Consider the following 27,500-nt stretch of genomic DNA (forward strand, 5'->3'; position numbering starts at 1 on the left):
TGTGTGTGTGTGTGTGTGTGTGTGTGTGTGTGTGTGTGTGTGTGTGTGTGTGTGTGTGTGTGTGTGTGTGTGAGGCATGACAGAATAGTAGATTTGATAGCGAAAGATATCTCTTCTATTTTTGGTCCTCCATCACGCTGTTTAAGCATACTACTGTGAAGCCAAGCATGTTTAACCTGTGCAATGATGATTCTGTGTTCTCTATTACAGCTAACACCCCTGATGTATTTGTTGTAAATGAACACCTTAGGGAGGTGTCCATTCTTAAGGTTGGCTGTACTTTTGATTACAGCTTAGAAGAAGCCTTTCTAACCAAAGTGTTGAAATACCAACAGCTACAGCAGATCATCTCACAGCTAGGCTACAGATGTAAACTTCTAGTTTTTATCTTTGGCAGCCTAGGGCATGTGCACAAGTTGGTTGTGAGGGGCCTACAAATAGCCGGTATCCCCAAAAGGAAGGCCAAGCAGTTAGCAAGGTACTGCTCAGTATCAGATATTATAGGAAGCCGCTCAATTTGGAGAAGGCATTGTTTCCTTTACCCATGATTCATGTCCGACAGGTAGTTCAGCCAAACTGTATGTAACAGCGTTCTGCCGTCCATGCACTTTGTAACTGGCTGTTCTTTCATACTTTCTGACTGCACTGGCAGTGTTTATGTCCTTTGTATGAGGCTTCCTTGTACTTCTGTTCATGTGGACATAAATAAACATTTCAAATGTGATACTCACCACACTCGTGTCTGGGCTGACACTCTCCAGGGTTCTTCAGGACCACAGACTGTCCATCCTCACAACGAGGCACGTCAGGCGGGTCACAGCTCACCAGATCACACACTGCAGGGCCAGAGCACAGGCTACACGGTTACAGTCTGAGTTAATCAACACCGACACTGAATGGAAGTGTGACGTAAATAGAGAAGTCTGTTTAAACTCCTCAGCTGTGAATCATAGGGGGGGGGGGGGGGGGGGGGGTTGCAGGGGACATTTGTCACTCACAAAATATAGCTAGTATGAAAGACATCCCAGAAACAATACACAAGAAGAAATATTTGAAAGTAATACAGAATGCCTGAGAGCCTCACTGCATTATATTCCATTCTATTTGTGTCAACGGGTACCTGAATGTTGTCTTTTCCTTTGCATAAATAATAAAGACATTTCCACCATGAATTGATGCAGAAAAGGCACAAATTGGTGCATAAAAGTTCACCAGAATGCAGGAAGTGAAGTGTTTGATTTCCTGGTGGAAATCTTGCTCAGAAATACAGAACGCGCATTCTAGATATTCTATTGCTATTCTATTCTATTCTATTGCTATTCTATTCTATTCTATTCTATTCTATTCTATTCTATTCTATTCTATTCAACTGGTCTTCTATCCTATTCTATTCTGTTGATATTCTTAGATACTATCGATATACTATTATATTATATTATATTATATTATATATGATCGGTTTTCTATTCTATTCTTCTATCGTTTTCTATTCTGTTTCTATTATATTATATTCTTCTATCTTATTCAATTCTGTTGATATTATATTATAAAGGATAGATTTGGCTTTACTAAATGAAACCCACCTCATGAAGACTGATGTGGCGAGACTAGCGAACCGATTTTATCATGTAATATCCTCCTCCTCCATGAGCAGCAAGATGCGAGGTGACAAAACGTAATCTAGATATTAAGGTGATGGATGTTTGGGCTGACTCTGCGGGAAGGATAACGATGGCAAAGGTTGAATACTTGCATTATTATTAAAATTGCATTCATTTCGATATATGCTCCACACATATTTGATGCAGAATTTTACAAGACAATCACTAGGATAATATTAGAACTCCATGACTACGCCTTTATTGTGGGGGACTCAACTATTGACAGATCCGGAATCTCAGAGACACACGATCAAAAGCAATCCTCCGCTGCCCTTCGAGCCTGGGCCCACAATACTGGTCTAACTGACCTATGGCGCCTAGTTAACCCTACCTTAAAGGACTATTCCTGTCTCTCTGCCAGACATAAGACTCAGTGAAGGGATTTATCAGAAGCCACACCACCCTATTCATCCAACTTACGTAAAGCACGACTATCTAAGCTTGAAAAACTGGAAACGCTATACGCTGATCTATGCGCTTCACTTCAATCTAACTATACAATGAACAGACTAATACACATAGGAAAATTGTTAAGAAAGAAATAAACTCTATTCTTAGACAGTGCTCCGAATTCTTAATGCACAGGACGAGGCAGAATTACTACTTCCATGGTGCTAGACCCAGTCACTTACTTGCGATGAGAGTTAAGAACAGACTCAAAGAAGATTAATGACACATTTAGATAATTTTATTCCCATTTATATAGTTCAGAAGTCACTTTTGATCAATCTAAATTCGAGGCATTTACCAGCGAACTGGATCTGCTGAGGATATATATATATACTGTATATATGGATTGTTGTTTTTCCTGTTCTCTTGTTTTGTGACCACAAATGTTGTTGTTATTGTCTGTTGATCTGTTGATTGTTATTATAATATATTTTTTATTTTGTTTGATCTTTCGTTTGTTCTTTATATTGTTTATTGTTGTGTTCTGGTATGTCTTGGTGTATGTTATATGAAAACAAATTATTTTTTATTATATTATATTCTTCTATCCTATTCAATTCTGTTGATATTCTATTCTATATCTATAAAATCTTGCCTCCATCCTCATCTGTGTAAACTCCTGAATGTCATCTGGAGTATCTGGTGATGTAAATGACATGATGACAGGTATACAAAGGTACAATTACAGGTACAGGTACAGGTACAGGTACAGGTACAGGCAGTGTTGTAGTACTCAAGTCCAGGACTCAGACTCAAGTATTACTGATTTTCAGGACTTGTGACTCGACTTGGACTTGAGCACTGATGACTCGGCCTCGGACTCGAGCATTGACTGCATTTGGACTCTGACTTGTTAATTGATAAATACAGTTATTTATTTGATATATTTCTGTGTAATAGGCCCTAATAATTTGGCATAAGATATTGATGGCTAGTGCATTTGTTTGGCTATTGTGTCCAAGTAAATAAACTCCCTTTGAAATGGTGACCCCTGTGTCATTTATGTTTAACACATTCAGCGCCGGAGTTATATGGCGAATATAGGTATAGATGGCCACCACTTTAATCAATGGGAGGACGGGGAGATTTGTGAGTGCTTAAAATATATCTCAAATTATGGCTATGGGTCTAATACACTCGTCGCTTATCAATGAGTTGCTTGCAGTCAACATGTACAAAACGGATTGTTTTTTCATTGGTACATTTCCGTTTTATACTGTTTTGAATACGAGTATAGTTTTGGTGATTTCTAGTCATTCCAGAGAAAGACGCGATAATAGCCCTTTAGTGGAATACACAAAACACGTTGTAAGTTTTCGGCTGATTTATGAATAGTTTTCAAATAAATGCTAGATTATCGATAGTATATGTGTCCTCATGCACGATACAGAAGCGGGCTGAAAAATCGCTTATCCGTGCATTGGTCGGCGCCAACGGCACGCACACGCACACACACAGACACGTTGTGATCGCTGTGAAAGAAACATCTGATTAACCCAAGATTGGTAACATAGAGTCCTTACCTCACATCTGATGTCCTGCAAAAAGAATAATCAAATTCCTGATCGCAATTCCAAATATTGATCGTGTTTATTGATCCAACGTTATATATCCAAAACACATAATCCACGCTGCTCAGTGTCCCCAGTCAATGTGGTATAACGATACTGCATGCCCGAGAAGGAAAACCTGGACCAGACTTTTTTTGATGCACAGTCCCAGCCAATCCAATCCAATGATGTGCAATACTATCCGGGAGACGATAGGCGGCGGTATTTGCCCTTTTGCGAGCTCAGACCCATTCCCAACGATAACATCAGGTTGGCTGGATGAAAATGAATGGATATCGCTAATAAAAGAAATAACGATTAAAACCTGACTATACTCGTGATTGGCGCTCAAGCATCTCCGAGTTAACCCGACTATCATCGGGTCTGGCGTCCAATGTGTTAATGTAGACCTTTTTTATTACAGGTACAGGTATACAGGTACAGGTACAGGTACACAGGTACAGGTATACAGGTACAGGTACAGGTACATGTACAGGTATACAGGTACAGGTATACAGGTACAGGTATACAGGTACAGGTACAGGTATACAGGTACATGTACAGGTATACAGGTACAGGTACAGGTACAGGTACAGGTACAGGTACAGGTATACAGGTACAGGTACAGGTACAGCTACAGGTATACAGGTACAGGCACAGGTACAGGTATACAGGTACAGGTATACAGGTATACAGGAACAGGTACAGGTACAGGTATACAGGTATACAGGTACATGTACAGGTACAGGTATACAGGTACATGTACAGGTACAGGTATACAGGTACAGGTACAGGTACAGGTATACAGGTATACAGGTACATGTACAGGTACAGGTATACAGGTACATGTACAGGTACAGGTATACAGGTACAGGTACAGGTATACAGGTACAGGTACAGGTACAGGTATACAGGTACAGGTACAGGTATACAGGTACAGGTATAGGTACAGGTATACAGGTACAGGTACAGGTACAGGTATACAGGTACAGGTATACAGGTACAGGTATAGGTACAGGTATACAGGTACAGGTACAGGAACAGGAACAGGTACAGGTACATGTACAGGTATACAGGTACATGTACAGGTACAGGTACAGGTACAGGTACATGTACAGGTATACAGGTACAGGAACAGGTACAGGAACAGGTACAGGTACAGGAACAGGTACAGGAACAGGTATACAGGTACAGGTACAGGTACAGGTACAGGAACAGGTACAGGAACAGGTACAGGAACAGGTACAGGTACATGTACAGGTATACAGGTACAGGTACAGGTACAGGTACAGGAACAGGTACAGGTACAGGAACAGGAACAGGTACAGGAACAGGTACAGGAACAGGTACAGGTACAGGTATACAGGTACAGGTACAGGTACAGGTACAGGAACAGGTACAGGTACAGGTACAGGTACAGGTATACAGGTACAGGAACAGGAACAGGTACAGGAACAGGTACAGGTACAGGTACAGGTACAGGTACAGGTACAGGAACAGGTACATGTACAGGAACAGGTACAGGTACAGGTACAGGTACAGGAACAGGTACATGTACAGGAACAGGTACAGGTACATGTACAGGAACAGGTACAGGTACAGGTACAGGAACAGGTACAGGTACAGGTACATGTACAGGAACAGGAACAGGTACAGGAACAGGAACAGGTACAGGTACAGGTACATGTACAGGAACAGGAACAGGTACAGGAACAGGAACAGGAACAGGTACAGGTACAGGTACATGTACAGGAACAGGTACAGGTACAGGAACAGGAACAGGTACAGGTACAGGTACAGGTACAGGAACAGGAACAGGTACAGGAACAGGTACAGGAACAGGAACAGGAACAGGAACAGGTACAGGTACAGGTACATGTACAGGAACAGGTACAGGTACAGGAACAGGAACAGGTACAGGAACAGGTACAGGTATACAGGTACAGGAACAGGTACAGGTACAGGAACAGGAACAGGTACAGGAACAGGTACAGGTATACAGGTACAGGAACAGGTACAGGTACAGGAACAGGAACAGGAACAGGTACAGGTACAGGTACAGGTACAGGTACAGGTACAGGTACAGGTACAGGTACAGGTACAGGTACAGGTACAGGAACAGGAACAGGAACAGGTACAGGTACAGGTACAGGTCTACAGGTACATACCACACTCGTACTCCGGGCAGCACCTGGAGTCCCTCTTCTCCCTCAGGATCTCACAGGGGCCACACACCGGCGCTACAACGACAACATACATAACATGTAAAAATCGGTGTACAATGTAACGAGTGAAACATTTCCCATGTTCAGCACATAGCGCTCAGAATACAGCTCACAGGCGTGTGAGACCGTCAACAGGGTGAGTGAGAGTGGACCTGCCTTTGGCGTCGTTGCAGGGCCGGGCGGTGCAGTTGATGCGTTGTTGGTCCAAACACATGCAGATCAGACATGGGTTCTCTTCTGGCACCCAGCTCTGCATGTACTATACACAAACACACACATCATCTTTATCACTCAGTGTATATTTATCTATTTATCATACTACAAATGCACACTAGAGGGCACCCACGGTCAAGGCCAGATTAAGAATTCAGAGGCCTCTGGGCCAGACTCTTGTGGAGGCCCCCACACACACATACACGTGCAGGCATGCACAGTGGTGTTTTTATATGTAAAACATTGGTGGGGCAGCCACTAACCAAGGCTACATACCAGGCAAACTACAGTAATCAAAATGACGGTAATCGTTGTTCGCTAATTTCGCACCACATATCAGGCATAGGCTACAGGTAAGCCTGCATTGTTAGTCGTGAAAGCAAATTAATCTGTCCACGCTGAATTAAACCCTCTATTTTCCTCAGACTTTCCTTTTTCTGGATTTATCCATGGTTAGCTTACTGGGGGGTCGGAAACTCAAGATTAGCCACTTGCAGACGGCAGGGAGAGGCACGGGGTGTGACGTACTGTATATTTTAGTTGATGAAATATTTTTGTTGACTAAATATTTTTGTTGATGAAATATTTTTTCATTTCAGTGTCACAGTATGACATCGATCTCCAAAATATTTATTTTTTATTTATTTATTTATTTTTCGGGCCGTGGCCCAAACGGCCCGGTCGTTAATCCGGCCCTGCCCACGGTACAAGTTAGGTCATTGCCGTGGAATCAGAACCTCCCTGTAATAGTTGCTCATAATAAGTAACTTTATTAGAAGAAGATTACTTTATTGTCAATGTACACAAGGCAACTGAAATTTGTCTTTTCGCATATCCCTCCTAGTTACACATACACACAGTCCTCATATCTCTCCTATTACACATACACAGTCCTCATATCCCTCCTAGTTACACATACACACAGTCCTCATATCCCTCCTAGTTACACATACACACAGTCCTCATATCCCTCCTAGTTACACATACACACAGTCCCCATATCCCTCCTAGTTACACATACACACAGTCCTCATATCCCTCCTAGTTACACATGAACACAGTCCTCATATCCCTCCTAGTTACACATACACACAGTCCCCATATCCCTCCTAGTTACACATACACAGTCCTCATATCCCTCCTAGTTACACATACACAGTCCTCATATCCCTGCTAGTTACACATACACACATTCCTCATATCCCTCCTAGTTACACATACACAGTCCTCATATCCCTGCTAGTTACACATACACACAATCCTCATATCCCTCCTAGTTACACATACACACAGTCCTCATATCCCTCCTAGTTACACATACACACAGTCCTCATATCCCTCCTAGTTACACATACACACAGTCTCCCACACATATGCATTTAATCAGAGAGGTCAGAGTGCAGGGTCGCGTGCAGTGCAGCGCCCCCCTGGAGCAGTTTTTGCGGTTCAGTGCCTTGTTCAAGGGCACTAAGGCAGGATGGTGGGCACCGTAGATGTGATACTAGCGACCCTTCAGTCACCAGCTCGCAGCTGGAATACACTCTCCTGTCAGTGGCAAGGATCGAACCGGCGACTTTTCGGTTACTAGCCGGCCTCTTTACCTCTCTAGACCATCCTGCCTCCACACGCCCCAACTAAAAACAAGTCCTTTTTTAGTTTTGACGACATTTCCTCACACAAGCAGCCGCTCTCCTTGTCTCCGCTTCTCACCTCGTATTTGTGTCCGTGCTGGTCGGTACACTGGTTGCACTCGTCCGGGGATACGCACTCCCCGCGCTGCAGGACCGTCCCTCCGGGACAGAAGCAGCCCTCGGTGGGCGTGTCCATACAGGAGGACTCGTTGCCCCTGGCGACCGTCCAGTCGCCCGGCATGGTTCGGATGCTGCTACAGTCCTCGATGCACCCAGTCCGACACGCGTCATACTCCTTGGAACTGGGACACTGCAGCGCTGTAACAAATAGAACGGGGTGATGCTTCTTGGTTCTGATGCCAGTTTAGGCCCAGACATGGCCTTCAAATAGTCATCATAATAATCTTAACTACCCACCCTACTATAATATATACCGCATATATACATGATATATTTACCAAATATATATACATATCTGTCTGCATATAATCCTCCTATATACCTACTTATACACCTGTATATAACCCATATAACGTATGTTAATATGTACAATAATGCTGTATATGCCGTATATATATGTATTACCGTATATATATATATATATCCACATCTGTCTGTACATACCTGCATATAATAATTTTTACATATCTGTACTAGATACTATATCTATATCTGTACATATCCCATACCTATTACCTACTCTTACTAGTTATGCTGCTGGCCAGTATGACTTACTACCATAGTGTCTTTATACCTGTATCCCTGTACATATTAATGCTACACCTCTGTACATACATCTGATTAGCACTATAGTGACTTGCAGTAGGAGGGACAATATGAACAGCATATTTATAAAACTTAAAGCTGAGACTGAACTCAGGGTAGATTGGAGGACCACCAGACCAGACCAGACCAGACCAGACCAGACCAGACCAGACCAGACCAGACCAGACCAGACCAGACCAGACCAGACCAGACCAGACCAGACCAGACCAGACAGGACATATCGGGTGAAACTAACCTCTCTTGTGTTGCCTGTTCTGTGTTTATCAAGTAGCTTAGGCTTTTTAACGGTTGAGTTCACTTAATCACTTAATTCAGTCTCTCCTATACAATTATCTTGCTTGTTAATAACCATTTATTTGTTGGCAATATGTCATAATGTAATATTGTCATAGAATATGAAGTGATTAACATTGTATATGACCATTGAGAGAAGTAGTTTGTGTATCTATTTTATACCAGTGGTGGAAGAAGTAAACAGTTCTGAAGAGCTGAAAATCGTACTCAAGTAAAAAATACTTAGTTACTTTCCACCACTGCAAACAAGAAACGAGCTACACGCACGCACACACACACACACTAGTGCACTGCAACCTTGCCCAGGCCCGACGGGGCCCGGCCCGGCCCGGCGGGTTCGGGCTGGGTAGGGCTATTTTTTTAATAAATAATTCGGGCTCGGCCGGGCCCGGGCACCGCGTTTTTTTTTTTATTTTTTTTTTTTTTTTTCATATAACTAGGGTTATATGATAACCTTCGTTTTAAGATTCGCTTTCTCTTTTGCGCCAGAGAAACATTTGGATGTAATTACTGCAGCAAGTTCAACTCGATTGGTTGTGTTGGAATATAGCCAGTTGGCGAACGTTTTAATTTGTTCTTGGGATGTATGTAGCCGGTTTTGTTAACGGTGTTCAACGCGTTGCTGACGTTGTGGTGAGTGATGTTCAGTGGTGCGTTATTGAAATCATCTGGGGTGACACGCACCACGTGCACGCGCGCTCCCTGCGCGTGCGCGCGCTCCCGCGAATGCGCATTTAATGTCCCCTCGCTTGGGCACAGACTAAAGACAGTGCCTAATTGCCTCTACGAATGGAATGTAACACGTCTTCACAACAAGGTTAGGTGTGAATGTGTCTGAGAACGTATTTAACACACCTGACGACCGGAGCTATTGATATGCAAATAGCGAGTGAGGTCCCACACCGTGGGACCCCGTCCCATGAACAACGCATGCCTGGTGATGTTTACTATTTGCTGGGTCGCGACTCGCTACTTGTTGTGTTGTGATTTTCATTACGTTGCTCTGCTCGAAATCTGATTTCTGTTTTCTGTTTGTTTGTTTGACTGAGTAGGCTATTGTGTGTCGTGTGTGTGTGTGTGTGTGTGTGTGTGTGTGTGTGTGTGTGTGTGTGTGTGTGTGTGTGTGTCAAAGAAGATTCTATAGCCTTCAATACGTTTTACGAGGCTGATGTGTGAGTCAGTCTATATAAGCGAGCACTGGGAGAGACGGCATTGCGAAACAGGCTATGTAAATGCTTCTTAGTTTTGTTTATTTATTACGTTCATATAAAACCGTGTTTCGAATATTTAAAACAAATACAAAAAAAATTATATTTTAATAATAATAATAATTTTTTTTTTCGGGTTTTCACGCGGGCTAGGGCTTAAAATATTATTTACAGTCGGGCTTATTTTCGGGCAGGGCCTGAAGTTCACGGGCTCGGGCAGGGCTCTGGCTTTATTTCAAGGCCCTTGCAGACCACTAACACACACACACACACACACACACACACACACACACACACACACACACACACACACACACACACACACACACACACACACACACACACACACACACACACACACACACACACACACTGACGTACGGCAAAGGTGGGGGCCCCTCCAGGCCACGCACACTCCTCTCTGTCTGCAGAGGTGTGCGTAGGCGGAGACCAGCTCGCACACGTCCGTCTCCTCGCACACCTGCTCCTCGCACTTGGAGAGGAACAGCTGGATGGGCACGTGCTGGTGACAGGGCTCGAACACCTCGGACCGCAGCGCCTGGCAGCCCAGCGCCGCCCCGGAGACACACACCGCCTTGCGCCTAGGCAGACACACGCCTCCGTCTCCCGCCGCCGTCCAGTCTGAGATGAATGACTGCTGGTCGGAGGTCGAGCTGCCGTTACGCAGAGCGAGGTCGTTGACCTTCTCCTCCCCACAGGCCCCTGAGAGAGAGAGAGAGAGAGAGAGAGAGAGAGAGAGAGATAGAGAGAGAGAGAGAGAGAGAGAGAGAGAGAGAGAGAGAGAGAGAGAGAGAGAGAGAGAGAGAGAGAGAGAGAGAGAGCGAAAGAAGAGAAAGTGAGAGAGAAAGTTAGTGAGAGAAGAGAGAGACAGAGAGTCTAACAATAAGTGGGTGACAATATTGATGTAAACAAGACGAAAGTATTTCTCTGGTCTGCATCCCCTTAACAATTGTGTGTATTGAGCTGTACTGTATTGTACTGTACCCATTCTGCAATCTGTTAATTAAAGTTTTCAATCAATCAATCAGCCCTTCCTGTCTACTGTAGCAGTGGACTGCCTTGTCTCACAGGCCTTGGACTTCCTCTCACTCTTTGTATCCTGTGCTATTGTTTTTTCTTGGAATCGGGTCGTAACTAATGGCTGCAGAACTCAAGTTTCAAGTTTCTTTAATAGTTGTCATACAGAAGTACAGAATACTTTTGTACAAAATGCTTCTTACTGTTACGCTCCAGAGACTGTGCTAGACAAGATAAGTATCAAATAACATAGTATAGCATGTAAATTAGAAGTAGAAAATGAGGTCACAATGTTCAGTATAGACATATGTACAATGTTCGATGCAGAATAGACGTAACTGAGTTACCATATAATATACAATGTACTATGCATTGTATATTACTACTATACGATATAGTGCAAAGCAGAAATGGGATGAGGTACAATTTAGGTACAAATTACAGTAAGGTGTACGAGTTGTAGTGCAAATCCTTTATCAATAAATATAAAGTGTGGGGAGTGGGTGCTACAGTGTGTTTGTTTAAAGTGAGTGTGTGCGTGTGGATGTGTGTGCTATGTGCGTTTGATGGTTGTTGTGTAGTGTTCATTGTTCGTTGAGCAGCCTGATGGCCTGGGGATAGAAGCTTCTTCTGAGTCTTTCTGTGCTCGCCTTGAGACTCCGGTATCGCTCGAGACCTATTAGGAATGTCTGACCACTGACTCTTAACCACCAAAACCTGCACGGACTACAACGTATGACGTATATCATGCCAGTTAGGGTACCTTGTATATACTGCACCTTGTGTATACAGTTTACTTTACTCTTACTCATAGTATATTCAGATTCAAATTCTTTATTGCCTATATGTCTTGTAACATATAATATATCCGATAGGGTATACAGACGCACCTTTGTTTACACTGTTTATTTTTCTCATATTTTTATATTTTATTGCCTATATTTATGTCTTTCTACTATTACCCTGCCCATACCTGTACCTCCCCTCCCCCATGCTGGTATGACACCCACATTTGCCCCAAGGGTATCAATAAAGGAATATCGTATCTTATATTATCTTATCTCATCTTATCTACAGAGAGATAGAGAGAGAGACAGAAGCAACAACACTGACATTCAGGACATTATAACTTACTTGCTACTTGTAGAAAGACAACAACCATATAACCGTAACCATAACCATAACCATAACCATAACCATAGCCATAACCATAACCATAACCATAACCATAACCATAACCACAGTATGTATTGTACCACAGAGTCCGGTGGTGAGGCTGGCGGCGCTGGAGCTGAGCAGCGTGACGGTGAACTCGTTGCTCTGGGGTGTGAAGGCCAGGACGTAGCCGTGCTCCGACCGCACGTGTAGCATCACCCCCCCGTAACGCACCACCTCCAGGCCGCTGTGCCGCCACGGCAGAGTCAGCAGCTCCTTGTTGAGCGTCGCCTGCTCAAGAGCACGCAAACACAAACACAGACAAACACACACACACATACGCATGATGCTCAGTCACACACACAACGTGGTTTTGAGGATGCAAAAGAGCATCGTCACCACCACACAGCCTGGTAGGCTATTCGATTAGATTCAAATGTATTGTCATCATACAGCACAAGTACAGTACAACAAAAATAAGTTTGGCATCTAACCAGAGTGCAAAAGTAACAGTAAAGTGCAACAGCAATATACAATGTACAGGTGATTAAACTGGGTATAGAATAGAATATAAATTAGTACTACTGAGTATAGTGCTAATCAGATGTATGTACAGATTTGTAATAATATGTACGGTGATACAGGTATAAAGACACTATGGTAGTAAGTCATTACTGCCACGGAAGGAGTGGAAAAAATTAGGTCGCTGATTAGTACTGATAGAACACACCTGGCTGTGCATCATTAGTTCACCCACATCTCACACGCACACACCCCAGACACACACTACAAATACACTAGGTTAGAGAGAGGTGAGTTGAGTGGAGGTGAGGTTGAAGTTATTGTAGTGAGAGAGAGATTGTTGTATTCAGAGTTTTGCGAGGTGAGAGGTAGTGAGAGGAGAGGTGAAGGCGAGAAGGTGTTCATTGTGTACTGGACCCTAGACTGGCCTGGTGTACTGACCTTGGATCGGACGACTACTCTGAGTATTGAACAATCCCTTTTTTGTACGAGAGCCTGTTTTTGTGTTTTGACCACCGGACTGTATTACGACCATTCTATTTGCCCATCGTACTATTATTCTGCCTGTGAATCAATAAATATTCTTATTGATTGATATTGCACTTGTGTGGACATTTGAATTTGTTTGTTTTGACAAGTCTGAACACCACCAGGCTCCTCACAATATATACACTATATAAAGCATTATTGTACATTCTATACAGAGTTATATACGGGTTATATGCAGGTGTATAAGTAGGTATATAGGAGGGTTATATGCAGACAAATATGGGTATGTTATGTATATATATGCGGTAATATAAATACAATATAATATAATAATATTATGTATATATGCAGTATATACAGCACTGTTGTACATGCTATCATACAGTATATGGGTAGACTATGGTGGGGTGGGTAGTTAATGTTATTATGATTACTATGATTACAGTTGTAGACAGTGAAAGCAGTAGGTAGGTATGAATTGAGTCTAGGCCAGCGGTTCTCAACAGGGGTGCCCTAGGCGGGTGCCGCAGAGAGCTGCCAGGGGTGCCTTGAGACAAAAAAAATAAAAAATTACAGAAAATTATCACTAAAGCGCTATCTGTTGCAGCTGCACTGTTTCCCATGAAAATACCATATTTGGATAAGTTTGACCATTTCTCAAAATCTGAAAATCATTATTTAATAAAACACAGAAAAGGATCACCAAGTTACTCTGGATAAAAATTTGTACAGACAACATTGAGACAAAGCTTCCTGACACATCTCCAAGTTTCAAGTTCAAGTTTCTTTAATAGTTGTCATACAGAAGTACAGAATACTTTCATACAAAATGCTTCTTACTGTTACGCTCCAGAGACTGTGCTAGACAAGATAGTATCAAATAACATAGTATAGCATGTAATTTAGAAGAAGAAAATGAGGTCACAGTGTTCGGTATAGACATATGTACAATGTTCTGAGTTACCATATAATATACAATACTATGCAGTGTACTAATGTACAGTACTATCTAGTGCAAAGCAGAAATGGGATGAGGTACAATTTAGGTACAATTTACAGTAAGGTGTACGAGTTGTAGTGCAATCCTTCATCAATAAATATAAAGTGTGGGGAGTGGGTGCTACAGTGTGTTTGTTTAAAGTGGGTGTGTGCTATAAAGTGTGTGGAGTGGGTGCTACAGTGTGTTTGTTTAAAGTGAGTGTGTGCGTGTGGATGTGTGTGCTATGTGCGTTTGGTGGTTGTTGTTGTGTAGTGTTCATTCATTGTTCGTTTAGCAGCCTGATGGCCTGGGGATAGAAGCTTCTTCTGAGTCTTTCTGTGCTCGCCTTGAGACTCCGGTATCGCTTGCCTGACCGCAGCAGTTCAAAGAGGCAGTTGTTCGGGTGACTGGAGTCTTTAATGATTCTCTTAGCCTTGCCCTTGCAACGCTTGTTGTAAATGTTCTGGAGGGTGGGGAGCTCCCCTCCAATTGTGCGTTCGGCTGAACGTGTCACTCTTTGTAGTCTGCTTCGGTCTTGTGCAGTGCTATTCCCAAACCAGGAGGTGATGTTGCCGGTCAAGATGCTCTCTATTGTACATGAGTAGAAGTTCTTAAGGATCTTCTGACTGACTTGGAACTTCCTTAGGCGCCTGAGGAAGTAGAGGCGTTGTCGTGCCTTCTTCACAACACTGTCAATGTGTGTGGTCCATGTCAAGTCCTCGGATATGTAGGCTCCGAGGTACTTAAAGCTGTTGACTCTCTCAACCGGTGCCCCGTCGATGCTGAGGGGGCTGTAGTCCTTGACCCCCGACCTCCTGAAGTCCACAATCATCTCCTTTGTTTTGCTGACGTTCAGGGAGAGGCTGTTTTCCTGGCACCATCCCGCCAGGACCTTGACCTCTTCCAGGTAGGCCCTCTCGTCGTTGGCAGAGATCAGGCCCACCACCACTGTGTCGTCAGCAAATTTGATGATTGTATTGCTACTCCGCTGAGCCACACAGTCGTGTGTGTACAGGGAGTAGAGGAGGGGACTCAGAACACAGCCCTGGGGGGCCCCTATGTTGAGGGTGATGGATGAGGAGGTGCAGTTGCCTGCTCTCACCACCTGGGGTCTGCCAGTCAGGAAGTCCAAGACCCACTGGCAGAGGTCATAGTTCAAGCCCAGGTCCCTGAGCTTGGCTATGAGTATGGAGGGGACTATGGTATTGAATGCCGAGCTGTAGTCGATGAATAGCATTCTCACATAGTTCCCCTGCCTCTTGTCCAGGTGTGATGCTGCTGTGTGCAGCACATGGGCTATGGCTATCTCCATCCAAACTCTTGGAAGAACTCATTGAAATCTCATCTGATACCACCTGGAGAGCTAGTTTCAGAGTGTGGTGCTGAGTACCAAGTATCTCATGATGCAGCAGTTAAGGTGTTGATACCATTCAGCACCACATATCTGTGTGAAGCTGGCTTTTCATCCATGACAGCTCTGAAAACAAAATGTAGGGCCAAGTTGAGCCTTGAGGATGACATGCGTGTTGCCTTGTCAAAGATCTCCCCACGTATTGACCGTATTATTAGCCAGCAGCAGCAGACCTCGCATTGAGCTAGAAATGTCCACTGAGTGAACGAGTGCTTATTTTCTGTATTTATTTATATTTATTGAGAAATGGTAAATTAGTGATCCTTTTCTGTATTTAAAAAAAAATACATGATTTTCTGTTTTTGAGAAATGGTCAAACTTATCCAAATATGCTATTTTTATGGAAAAGTGTGCAGCTGCAACAGATAGCACTTTAGTAATAATCTTCTGTAATTTTATTTAAAGAAATATGCTATTTGATTTACTACTACAAGCAGTGTAATGTCAACCGTACAAAGCCATTTAGACCTGAAACACCTGTTAATAATGCATTATATAGCCTGCATATAACACAAATGTGTTTCCCGGTTTCTTAAATAAACATTATTTTGAAAGCAAGCACTTTTGTCATCATTGTAGCAAAAAAGACAGGACCGGAAAAGTCTTTATCGTATGTAGGGGTGCCCTGGAATATTTTATTGAACACAGGGGTGCCTTGGCAGCAGAAAGGTTGAGAACCCCTGGTCTAGGCAACAGAGGACAGAGTTGTGCAGTAAGTATATTTAAGGATGCAAAGAGCATTGTCACCACTACACAGCCTGGCAGCCCTATTACAGCAGAGACTAAACAGTAGAGACTTAACAGTAGAGACTAAACAGTAGAGACTAAACAGCAGAGACTAAATAGTATAGACTAAACAGCAGAGACTAAACAGTAGAGACTAAACAGTAGAGACACTAAACAGCAGAGACTAAACAGCAGAGACTAAACAGTAGAGATTAAACAGTAGAGACTAAACAGCAGAGACTAAATAGTAGAGACTAAACAGCAGAGACTAAACAGTAGAGACTAAACAGTAGAGACTAAACAGTAGAGACTAAACAGTAGAAACAGAATCTTACTAGTTGGTTCACCTATTTATTTTATATGCCTGCAATTTTCAGACCACACACACACACACAGTGAGAACCTACCGTCATGTCATCTTTCAGCAGCAGCTTGTAGTCTCCGTGGATCACCTCCATGGCCTTCATGCAGACCTGGTTGTGATTGGCCGAGTCTTGACAGGGTCCACTGTGCAGTTTGACCTCTGACCCCATAGCCCTGGTGACGGTGAGAAGTGTGTAGGCGCAGTCCCCTTCCCCGTCCAGCCTCAGAGCCATGCCGTCGAACCTCACCACATGATTGGTGGAGCTTCCCATGCACATACCTATCGGCGCAGAGCGGACAGGAAGAGGTGAGTGTTTGGGTCAGTCACAGTGTGAATAGCCTTGGGTTCGAATGCCGGCCGCCATCAAACGTTTTTCTGACGTCACCGAACATACTGTATATATATATATTTTTTTTATCTGTGGTAGAGCCAACATTTATTTAAATAGCATATTCCATCTCTGTGAGATGGTCTACAACATAAAAACAATCTAAACGTTTTTAGTGGCGAAATAAAGAAATAAAAATGTTGTTACAGTAACTTCCTGTAATTACTTGACCCACTATAATCCATTATAATCAATCATGGGAAAACAGCATTTTGAGCCTCTGAGAGGATTGTAAATAGCAGAGAGAACGAGAGGATTGTAAATAGCAGAGAGAACGAGAGGATTGTAAATAGCAGAGAGAACGAGAGGATTGTAAATAGCAGAGAGAACGAGAGGATTGTAAATAGCAGAGATAACGAGAGGTTTATAAATAGCAGAGAGAACGAGATTATTGTAAATAGCAGAGAGAACGAGATTATTGTAAATAGCAGAGAGAACGAGAGGATTATAAATAGCAGAGAGAACGAGAGGATTGTAAATAGCAGAGAGAACGAGAGGATTGTAAATAGCAGAGAGAACGAGATTATTGTAAATAGCAGAAAGAACGAGAGGATTATAAATAGCAGAGAGAACGAGATTATTGTAAATAGCAGAAAGAACGAGATTATTGTAAATAGCAGAGAGAACGAGATTATTGTAAATAGCAGAAAGAACGAGAGGATTATAAATAGCAGAGAACGAGATTATTGTAAATATCAGAGAGAACGAGAGGATTATAAATAGCAGAGAGAACGAGATTATTGTAAATAGCAGAGAACAAGATTATTGTAAATAGCAGAGAGAACGAGAGGATTATAAATAGCAGAGAGAACGAGATTATTGTAAATAGCAGAGAGAACGAGATTATTGTAAATAGCAGAGAACAAGATTATTGTAAATAGCAGAGAGAACGAGAGGATTATAAATAGCAGAGAGAACGAGATTATTGTAAATAGCAGAGAGAACGAGATTATTGTAAATAGCAGAGAACGAGAGGATTATAAATAGCAGAGAAAATGAGATTATTGTAAATAGCAGAGAGAACGAGAGGATTATAAATAGCAGAGAACGCTCGCACCACTTTGGCTGCATTGAATTCCTAATAGGTGACGGCCCACCCATCACCTTTTACTTAAAAACTCAAAAGTCCCAAACGGAAAGAATAATCCGATTTCACACGGTTATAGTCGAGCCATCTGGATGCAAAAACCTTGTTGTCGGCTCCTATTTAAGCAGCCGTTTGAATGAAAAACACAGACACCATTTCGACAGGCATTTCTTCAACAAATCATCAACTGACAAACGGCATTGTGTGCGCAGTGCACACAGGGATGGGCTACAATCCGAGCGGTTGTTTGTTCTACCGCAACTTGAGTGGTTGTTTGGGTATCGTCTGGGACTTTGGCTTTTCGCGAGGGAAGTCGCCCAAAAGCGGAAGGAGCCGAAACACTGTTCTGAATACCATTGTGGATTGAGCTCCTGTTTGATACCATCACGTTTGACCTCCCTACGGAGGGGGTAGACATAATATTATGCCATACTAATGTTGCACACAGAACCTCTGCCAAGATAGCTCTACTCAGTCGCTGTTGTCAGTCATCATGTGCACTTACTGGGCTACAGCCAACGCTCACAGTGAAAGAAAGGGTGGATGTGTATCTGGTGTGTATCTGATGTGTATCTGGTGTGTATCTGATGTGTATCTGCTGTGTATCTGATGTGTATCTGCTGTGTATCTGGTGCGTATCTGGTGTGTATCTGATGTGTAACTGATGTGTATCTGATGTGTATCTGATGTATATCTGATGTGTATCTGATGTGTAACTGATGTGTGATGTATATCTGATGTGTAGCTGATGTGTATCTGATGTGTAACTGACGTGTAGCTGTTGTGTATCTGATGTGTAACTGATGTGTATCTGATGTGTAACTGATGTGTGATGTATATCTGTGACGTACGTAGGTTGGTCATTATCATTATTACTGTATTTGGAAGACCATGTGAACATCAGGTTAGTATAATTAGTATGTGTTATGTTATGTTTTGTATGTGATGTGTGTGTGTGTGAACATGAGAGCTAATGCTGTCTCTTCTTCTCTTCCTGTCAGGTGGTGCCCATCCCTACACTGAAGAGTGCTGATTGCCTAATGAGTGACAGCTGATGGCAATCACCTCAAGAGGGACGGGTGGACAAATACCTGACAGCACACACACATTGTGGCGCCTCACTGTGTCATTTGCCAGTGACCAAGTGGAGTGAGGTTGCCTCTGGTTGCCACTATTGTGTGGGATTATTATTGTGCTTGTTTATGCCAATTGCCACTGTGTGTGGACTATTAATTATGTGCTGCCTGCGTGGACCAAACCCTGTGTGGGGTATGTATATTGTTGGCCATTTTAGATTCATCCTACACTGTGAGCTACATGGTTAGAGTGGTGTTTCTTTGTATAACCAGGTAAGCTTGATTGTGTCTTATGGCACTTATGGTTATTTGTAAATAGCCCTAATTATCTTATTGCTGGGTGGTTCCCAGACTGCCAACCACGTGGCATGTGGTTGTGTGTTTAGTGTTTGACTTGTTTATTATTATACCTTACTTTGTCTGTTCTCCAATTACCTTTTTCCCTGTTTGTTTATATGTTTGTGGGATTACTTCCCCTCCTTAGAATAATAAATCAGTGGAGGTTTGAATTCCTACCCTATACAATAAATATAATTTACTATTTTGGAAAAGCGCCTTGTGTACGTTTCTTACCTGCCCGGGACTGTTTTGAAAGCATTTACTGAGAGAGGCTGTTTTTGCTCATGTGCAGCCGGCTCCAGTTATTATTCTGTGTGGTCCTTAGACCTTTGTACATGACATGGGGGCTCGTCAGTTTGCACAATTGTATGGTTCCTTGTTTGTTATGTAACATTGTAACTTGTCAATTGGAGCATGTCAGGTAAGATAGCGTTTTTTTTTTCTCCCTTTGGTAAGTTATATTATTGTGTTTCCATTGTCCGTGCTACACAGTTTGATTGGTGTAAACCGTTCTTATATGTAATGCTCTTAAACAAATTATTTTTTCTGCCACATAGGTAACAGGGGGATCACCTACCTGGTTAGTGGGTGGGGGGCACGTGTCGTAATTCCGGTAGAGCGCGCAATGAAATCGGTAAGCGACTGAAGATATGTGTAGGCCTCATCCCGCCAGGGGAGTAGTTTAGCTGGGGATATGCTAGAGTGACACAGGTGATCCTAGTTAGATGGTTAGACCAACGTTTATTGTTTTCATGAATGGTAGATGTGGGCATTAAATCAGATTGGTTGAATTGTATACTACGGAATGTGGCGATTAAATGTGTTACGCACGGATATTGCGGAGTAGGTGAGTGGCTATTTCCTGGTGCCTGTTATTTGTTTGATGGTAACGCGGGTTGCTACGGGAGCACAGGGTAATTATACATATGTTATTTGTGACATAGTCATATTCTGCAAGGGCAATGGCTGGGGCAGCTTTTACTTTGGATGTTTTTTTGGCGGACCCTACGAGGGATCAAATTGATGTCTGCACAAAGGTAGATTTGTGTAGTGTCGCCAAACATTATGGCATTACTGTCCAAAGTTCGAAAAGTAAAGAGGAGCTGAAAGCGATCGTGCTGGCTGGGTTGTTGGATAAAAATATATTTAGTTTGCCCATAGCCCAGGGAAATGTCTCTGAGAACGTCGCGCACGGCGAGGCGGCTGACAAGTCTAGTGAGGACACTGGTGGTTTATATCGAAACGCTGGTGCGGTACAAAAACGGAGAGGTGGCATTTCCAAGGGGGAGGAGAATGATAGTGATGACTCTGTACACTCAGGGCGTGCCTCTGTTTCTTCTCCCACTCGTAAATCAAGTAGACGTTTGGCCCGTCTCCAGATGGAGGAAAGAGAGGCTATGCGAGTCAGGGAGGAGAGGAAAGAAGAGAGGAAGGAAGAGAAGGAAGAGAGGAAGGAAGAGAGAGACAGGGAAGAGAGAAGGGAAGAAAGAGAGATGCTGAGGGAAAAGGAGGAGAAGGACAGGGCGCTGCTGAGGGAAAAGGAGGAGAAGGACATGGCGCTGCTGAGGGAAAAGGAGGAGATGGACAGGGTGCTCCAGGTGACTATAAGAAGGATGGAGTTGGAGAGTGGTGGCTCTTCCTCCTCCTCAACTGAAGTCTCCCAGGGCCTTTTTAATATTGGGCAGCATATTTCTTTAGTTCCCGTCTGAGGTGGAATCATATTTCTCTGTTTTTGAGCAAATAGCGTGGGCTTTGCGTTGGCCAAAGGACCAGTGGGCGATTTTATTGCGATACAGACTCACTGGTAGGGCTCAGGGGGCGTGCCAGTCATTATCGAATGAAGACAGCGTGGTATATGAGAAAGTGAAAAGTGCTGTCTTGCACGTGTATGAACTGGTGCCGGAAGCGTATAGGCAACGATTTAGGGCACTAAGTAAAGCTCCCTCTCAAACACATGTTGATTTTTCCCGTGAACAACGGACTATGTTTGATCGTTGGTGTGCAGCATGTAGCATGGATAGTGTCGAAGCTTTGAGCGAGTTAGTCCTCATTGAGCAATTTAAGAAATGCGTGCCCGAACGCATTTTAGTGTACTTAGAGGAACGCAAAGTTTCTACCCTCCAGGAGGCTGCAATTTTAGCAGACGAGTTCGCATTGATCCACAAAAATATTGCTGTGCGAAATAATGTGTATGTAGGAGGTGGTGCGTTCTCTCCTTCTGAGTCGCCGTATCGGGGAGGTGACGAGCGAGCATTCCGGCCTCGCTCACCGCCGTCTCGAAATGCCTTGGGCGACGAGCGAGCATTCCGGCCACGCTCACCGCCGTCTGAAAAGGCCACCTTTGTGTGTCATTATTGTAAGAAAGAAGGGCATTTTATGAGGGACTGTCATGCGCTAAGGGATCGACAGGAGACCAGGGAGTCAGCCCAGGAACCGAAAGGGGTAGGGTTGATTGGTACAGTGTCATGTCCTGACCAGAATAGCTCTTTTGAACCCTTTTTGTTTGATGGTTATGTGTCCCTGTCGGGTAAAGTTGGGGACTACCAACGGGTGAGAATACTCCGTGATACAGGAGCCTCTCAATCGTTCATCCTGACTGATGTATTACCATTGGATGTGGACTCCTGTCAGTCGAGTGAATTGGTGAGAGGTATTGACATGGGGTGTGTGCGCGTGCCGTTGCATAAGGTGCATGTACAGTCTGCACTGATCACAGGTTGTTTTCCGGTCGCGGTTCGCCCATGTTTTCCCGTAAAGGGCGTGGATTTCGTCATGGGGAATGATATCGCTGGGGGTAAAGTCGTCCCTGTGTTGGAGGTTGAAAACGCTCCGTTTACTGACTCATTGTGTGATGCGTTGATTGATAATCACCCCAATGTCTCTTCCATTTGTGCTGTCACTAGGGCACAGGAGCGGAAGCGAGACCGAGGTCTAGCATTGGGTGACTCTGTCTGTGGTGAGTTTTGCAAATTGGCGGTGGAGCAACAATTTGAGGCGGGGGATGAGGTGTTTATTGTGCTGCCCACGCCTGGTACTGTGCTCACTGCCCGGTTCTCAGGACCTTATGTGGTAAAGAGAAGGGTGTCTGCCACTAAGTATAAGTTGTGTACGCCCGAGCGGCGGAGAAGGACACGCTGGTGTCATGTGAATAGGCTAATGAAAAGTCCTGCCCGCGTCTCGTCGGAGTTGAGATGTGACAGGACTGTTGTTTCACATGCTGTGTTGTGTTCTAATGTGCCTTACAGGACGCACGGTGTTGATGTTGGGAGTGCGAACCCCATTGAGCAATTCGCGTATGGTTGACTACAGTATACCATCATGGCCTCGGTATGAGGAATGCACCAGCCACGTCCGACGGCTGATGCATCTGGTATTGGGAGGTGTGCCTAAGGCCGTTATATGTGTTTTGGGTGATGTGGTGGTTGACCGTGTGGGCCCGAAATAGGGGCATGTGGCCTATATGGAGGGTGATTTTTATTTATTTCTGTTCTGTTGGTGCTAATCTGATGTTGGTTAATAATAAGTGATAATGTTTTGCTAACCCTGCGGGTTCGCTCTTATGGGGGGAGGTGTGACGTACATGGGTTGGTCATTATCATTATTACTGTATTTGGAAGACCATGTGAACATCAGTTTAGTATAATTAGTATGTGTTATGTTATGTTTTGTATGTGATGTGTGTGTGTGTGAACATGAGAGCTAATGCTGTCTCTTCTTCTCTTCCTGTCAGGTGCTGCCCGTCCCTACACTGAAGAGTGCTGATTGCCTAATGAGTGACAGCTGATGGCAATCACCTCAAGAGGGACGGGTGGACAAATACCTGACAGCACACACACATCGTGGCGCCTCACTGTGTCATTTGCCAGTGACCAAGTGGAGTGAGGTTGCCTCTGGTTGCCACTATTGTGTGGGATTATTATTGTGCTTGTTTATGCCAATTGCCACTGTGTGTGGACTATTAATTATGTGCTGCCTGCGTGGACCAAACCCTGTGTGGGGTATGTATATTGTTGGCCATTTTAGATTCATCCTACACTGTGAGCTACATGGTTAGAGTGGTGTTTCTTTGTATAACCAGGTAAGCTTGATTGTGTCTTATGGCACTTATGGTTATTTGTAAATAGCCCTAATTATCTTATTGCTGGGTGGTTCCCAGACTGCCAACCACGTGGCATGTGGTTGTGTGTTTAGTGTTTGACTTGTTTATTATTATACCTTACTTTGTCTGTTCTCCAATTACCTTTTTCCCTGTTTGTTTATATGTTTGTGGGATTACTTCCCCTCCTTAGAATAATAAATCAGTGGAGGTTTGAATTCCTACCCTATACAATAAATATAATTTACTATTTTGGAAAAGCGCCTTGTGTACGTTTCTTACCTGCCCGGGACTGTTTTGAAAGCATTTACTGAGAGAGGCTGTTTTTGCTCATGTGCAGCCGGCTCCAGTTATTATTCTGTGTGGTCCTTAGACCTTTGTACATGACATGGGGGCTCGTCAGTTTGCACAATTGTATGGTTCCTTGTTTGTTATGTAACATTGTAACTTGTCAATTGGAGCATGTCAGGTAAGATAGCGGTTTTTTTTTCTCCCTTTGGTAAGTTATATTATTGTGTTTCCATTGTCCGTGCTACACAGTTTGATTGGTGTAAACCGTTCTTGTATGTAATGCTCTTAAACTAATTTTTTTTTCTGCCACATAGGTAACAGGGGGATCACCTACCTGGTTAGTGGGTGGGGGGCACGTGTCGTAATTCCGGTAGAGCGCGCAATGAAATCGGTAAGCGACTGAAGATATGTGTAGGCCTCATCCCGCCAGGGGAGTAGTTTAGCTGGGGATATGCTAGAGTGACACAGGTGATCCTAGTTAGATGGTTAGACCAACGTTTATTGTTTTCATGAATGGTAGATGTGGGCATTAAATCAGATTGGTTGAATTGTATACTACGGAATGTGGCGATTAAATGTGTTACGCACGGATATTGCGGAGTAGGTGAGTGGCTATTTCCTGGTGCCTGTTATTTGTTTGATGGTAACGCGGGTTGCTACGGGAGCACAGGGTAATTATACATATGTTATTTGTGGCATAGTCATATTCTGCAAGGGCAATGGCTGGGGCAGCTTTTACTTTGGATGTTCTTTTGGCGGACCCTACGAGGGATCAAATTGATGTCTGCACAAAGGTAGATTTGTGTAGTGTCGCCAAACATTATGGCATTACTGTCCAAAGTTCGAAAAGTAAAGAGGAGCTGAAAGCGATCGTGCTGGCTGGGTTGTTGGATAAAAATATATTTAGTTTGCCCATAGCCCAGGGAAATGTCTCTGAGAACGTCGCGCACGGCGAGGCGGCTGACAAGTCTAGTGAGGACACTGGTGGTTTATATCGAAACGCTGGTGCGGTACAAAAACGGAGAGGTGGCATTTCCAAGGGGGAGGAGAATGATAGTGATGACTCTGTACACTCAGGGCGTGCCTCTGTTTCTTCTCCCACTCGTAAATCAAGTAGACGTTTGGCCCGTCTCCAGATGGAGGAAAGAGAGGCTATGCGAGTCAGGGAGGAGAGGAAAGAAGAGAGGAAGGAAGAGAAGGAAGAGAGGAAGGAAGAGAGAGACAGGGAAGAGAGAAGGGAAGAAAGAGAGATGCTGAGGGAAAAGGAGGAGAAGGACAGGGCGCTGCTGAGGGAAAAGGAGGAGAAGGACAGTGCGCTGCTGAGGGAAAAGGAGGAGATGGACAGGGTGCTCCAGGTGACTATAAGAAGGATGGAGTTGGAGAGTGGTGGCTCTTCCTCCTCCTCAACTGAAGTCTCCCAGGGCCTTTTTAATATTGGGCAGCATATTTCTTTAGTTCCCGTCTGAGGTGGAATCATATTTCTCTGTTTTTGAGCAAATAGCGTGGGCTTTGCGTTGGCCAAAGGACCAGTGGGCGATTTTATTGCGATACAGACTCACTGGTAGGGCTCAGGGGGCGTGCCAGTCATTATCGAATGAAGACAGCGTGGTATATGAGAAAGTGAAAAGTGCTGTCTTGCACGTGTATGAACTGGTGCCGGAAGCGTATAGGCAACGATTTAGGGCACTAAGTAAAGCTCCCTCTCAAACACATGTTGATTTTTCCCGTGAACAACGGACTATGTTTGATCGTTGGTGTGCAGCATGTAGCATGGATAGTGTCGAAGCTTTGAGCGAGTTAGTCCTCATTGAGCAATTTAAGAAATGCGTGCCCGAACGCATTTTAGTGTACTTAGAGGAACGCAAAGTTTCTACCCTCCAGGAGGCTGCAATTTTAGCAGACGAGTTCGCATTGATCCACAAAAATATTGCTGTGCGAAATAATGTGTATGTAGGAGGTGGTGCGTTCTCTCCTTCTGAGTCGCCGTATCGGGGAGGTGACGAGCGAGCATTCCGGCCTCGCTCACCGCCGTCTCGAAATGCCTTGGGCGACGAGCGAGCATTCCGGCCACGCTCACCGCCGTCTGAAAAGGCCACCTTTGTGTGTCATTATTGTAAGAAAGAAGGGCATTTTATGAGGGACTGTCATGCGCTAAGGGATCGACAGGAGACCAGGGAGTCAGCCCAGGAACCGAAAGGGGTAGGGTTGATTGGTACAGTGTCATGTCCTGACCAGAATAGCTCTTTTGAACCCTTTTTGTTTGATGGTTATGTGTCCCTGTCGGGTAAAGTTGGGGACTACCAACGGGTGAGAATACTCCGTGATACAGGAGCCTCTCAATCGTTCATCCTGACTGATGTATTACCATTGGATGTGGACTCCTGTCAGTCGAGTGAATTGGTGAGAGGTATTGACATGGGGTGTGTGCGCGTGCCGTTGCATAAGGTGCATGTACAGTCTGCACTGATCACAGGTTGTTTTCCGGTCGCGGTTCGCCCATGTTTTCCCGTAAAGGGCGTGGATTTCGTCATGGGGAATGATATCGCTGGGGGTAAAGTCGTCCCTGTGTTGGAGGTTGAAAACGCTCCGTTTACTGACTCATTGTGTGATGCGTTGATTGATAATCACCCCAATGTCTCTTCCATTTGTGCTGTCACTAGGGCACAGGAGCGGAAGCGAGACCGAGGTCTAGCATTGGGTGACTCTGTCTGTGGTGAGTTTTGCAAATTGGCGGTGGAGCAACAATTTGAGGCGGGGGATGAGGTGTTTATTGTGCTGCCCACGCCTGGTACTGTGCTCACTGCCCGGTTCTCAGGACCTTATGTGGTAAAGAGAAGGGTGTCTGCCACTAAGTATAAGTTGTGTACGCCCGAGCGGCGGAGAAGGACACGCTGGTGTCATGTGAATAGGCTAATGAAAAGTCCTGCCCGCGTCTCGTCGGAGTTGAGATGTGACAGGACTGTTGTTTCACATGCTGTGTTGTGTTCTAATGTGCCTTACAGGACGCACGGTGTTGATGTTGGGAGTGCGAACCCCATTGAGCAATTCGCGTATGGTTGACTACAGTATACCATCATGGCCTCGGTATGAGGAATGCACCAGCCACGTCCGACGGCTGATGCATCTGGTATTGGGAGGTGTGCCTAAGGCCGTTATATGTGTTTTGGGTGATGTGGTGGTTGACCGTGTGGGCCCAAAATAGGGGCATGTGGCCTATATGGAGGGTGATTTTTATTTATTTCTGTTCTGTTGGTGCTAATCTGATGTTGGTTAATAATAAGTGATAATGTTTTGCTAACCCTGCGGGTTCGCTCTTATGGGGGGAGGTGTGACGTACATGGGTTGGTCATTATCATTATTACTGTATTTGGAAGACCATGTGAACATCAGTTTAGTATAATTAGTATGTGTTATGTTATGTTTTGTATGTGATGTGTGTGTGTGTGAACATGAGAGCTAATGCTGTCTCTTCTTCTCTTCCTGTCAGGTGCTGCCCGTCCCTACACTGAAGAGTGCTGATT

General features: G+C 44.1%; 1 protein-coding gene across 1 annotated transcript in view; it reads right to left on the reverse strand.

The window, feature by feature from the left end:
* Positions 1-27,500, reverse strand: part of vwf (von Willebrand factor) — a 165,356-nt gene that overhangs the window by 9,870 nt on the left and 127,986 nt on the right. The window contains exons 36-42 of the mRNA XM_084335399.1: positions 16,746-16,981; positions 12,313-12,502; positions 10,400-10,741; positions 7,810-8,048; positions 6,043-6,145; positions 5,830-5,901; positions 732-836 (exon numbers count right to left, since the gene is read on the reverse strand). Of these exons, the coding sequence (XP_084191525.1) occupies positions 732-836; positions 5,830-5,901; positions 6,043-6,145; positions 7,810-8,048; positions 10,400-10,741; positions 12,313-12,502; positions 16,746-16,981 (1,287 nt within the window). The remainder of the gene's footprint in view (positions 1-731; positions 837-5,829; positions 5,902-6,042; positions 6,146-7,809; positions 8,049-10,399; positions 10,742-12,312; positions 12,503-16,745; positions 16,982-27,500) is intronic.

The sequence above is a fragment of the Notolepis coatsorum genome, assembly GCF_963971535.1.
Source record: "Notolepis coatsorum genome assembly, chromosome: 18".
NCBI lineage: Eukaryota > Metazoa > Chordata > Actinopteri > Aulopiformes > Paralepididae > Notolepis > Notolepis coatsorum.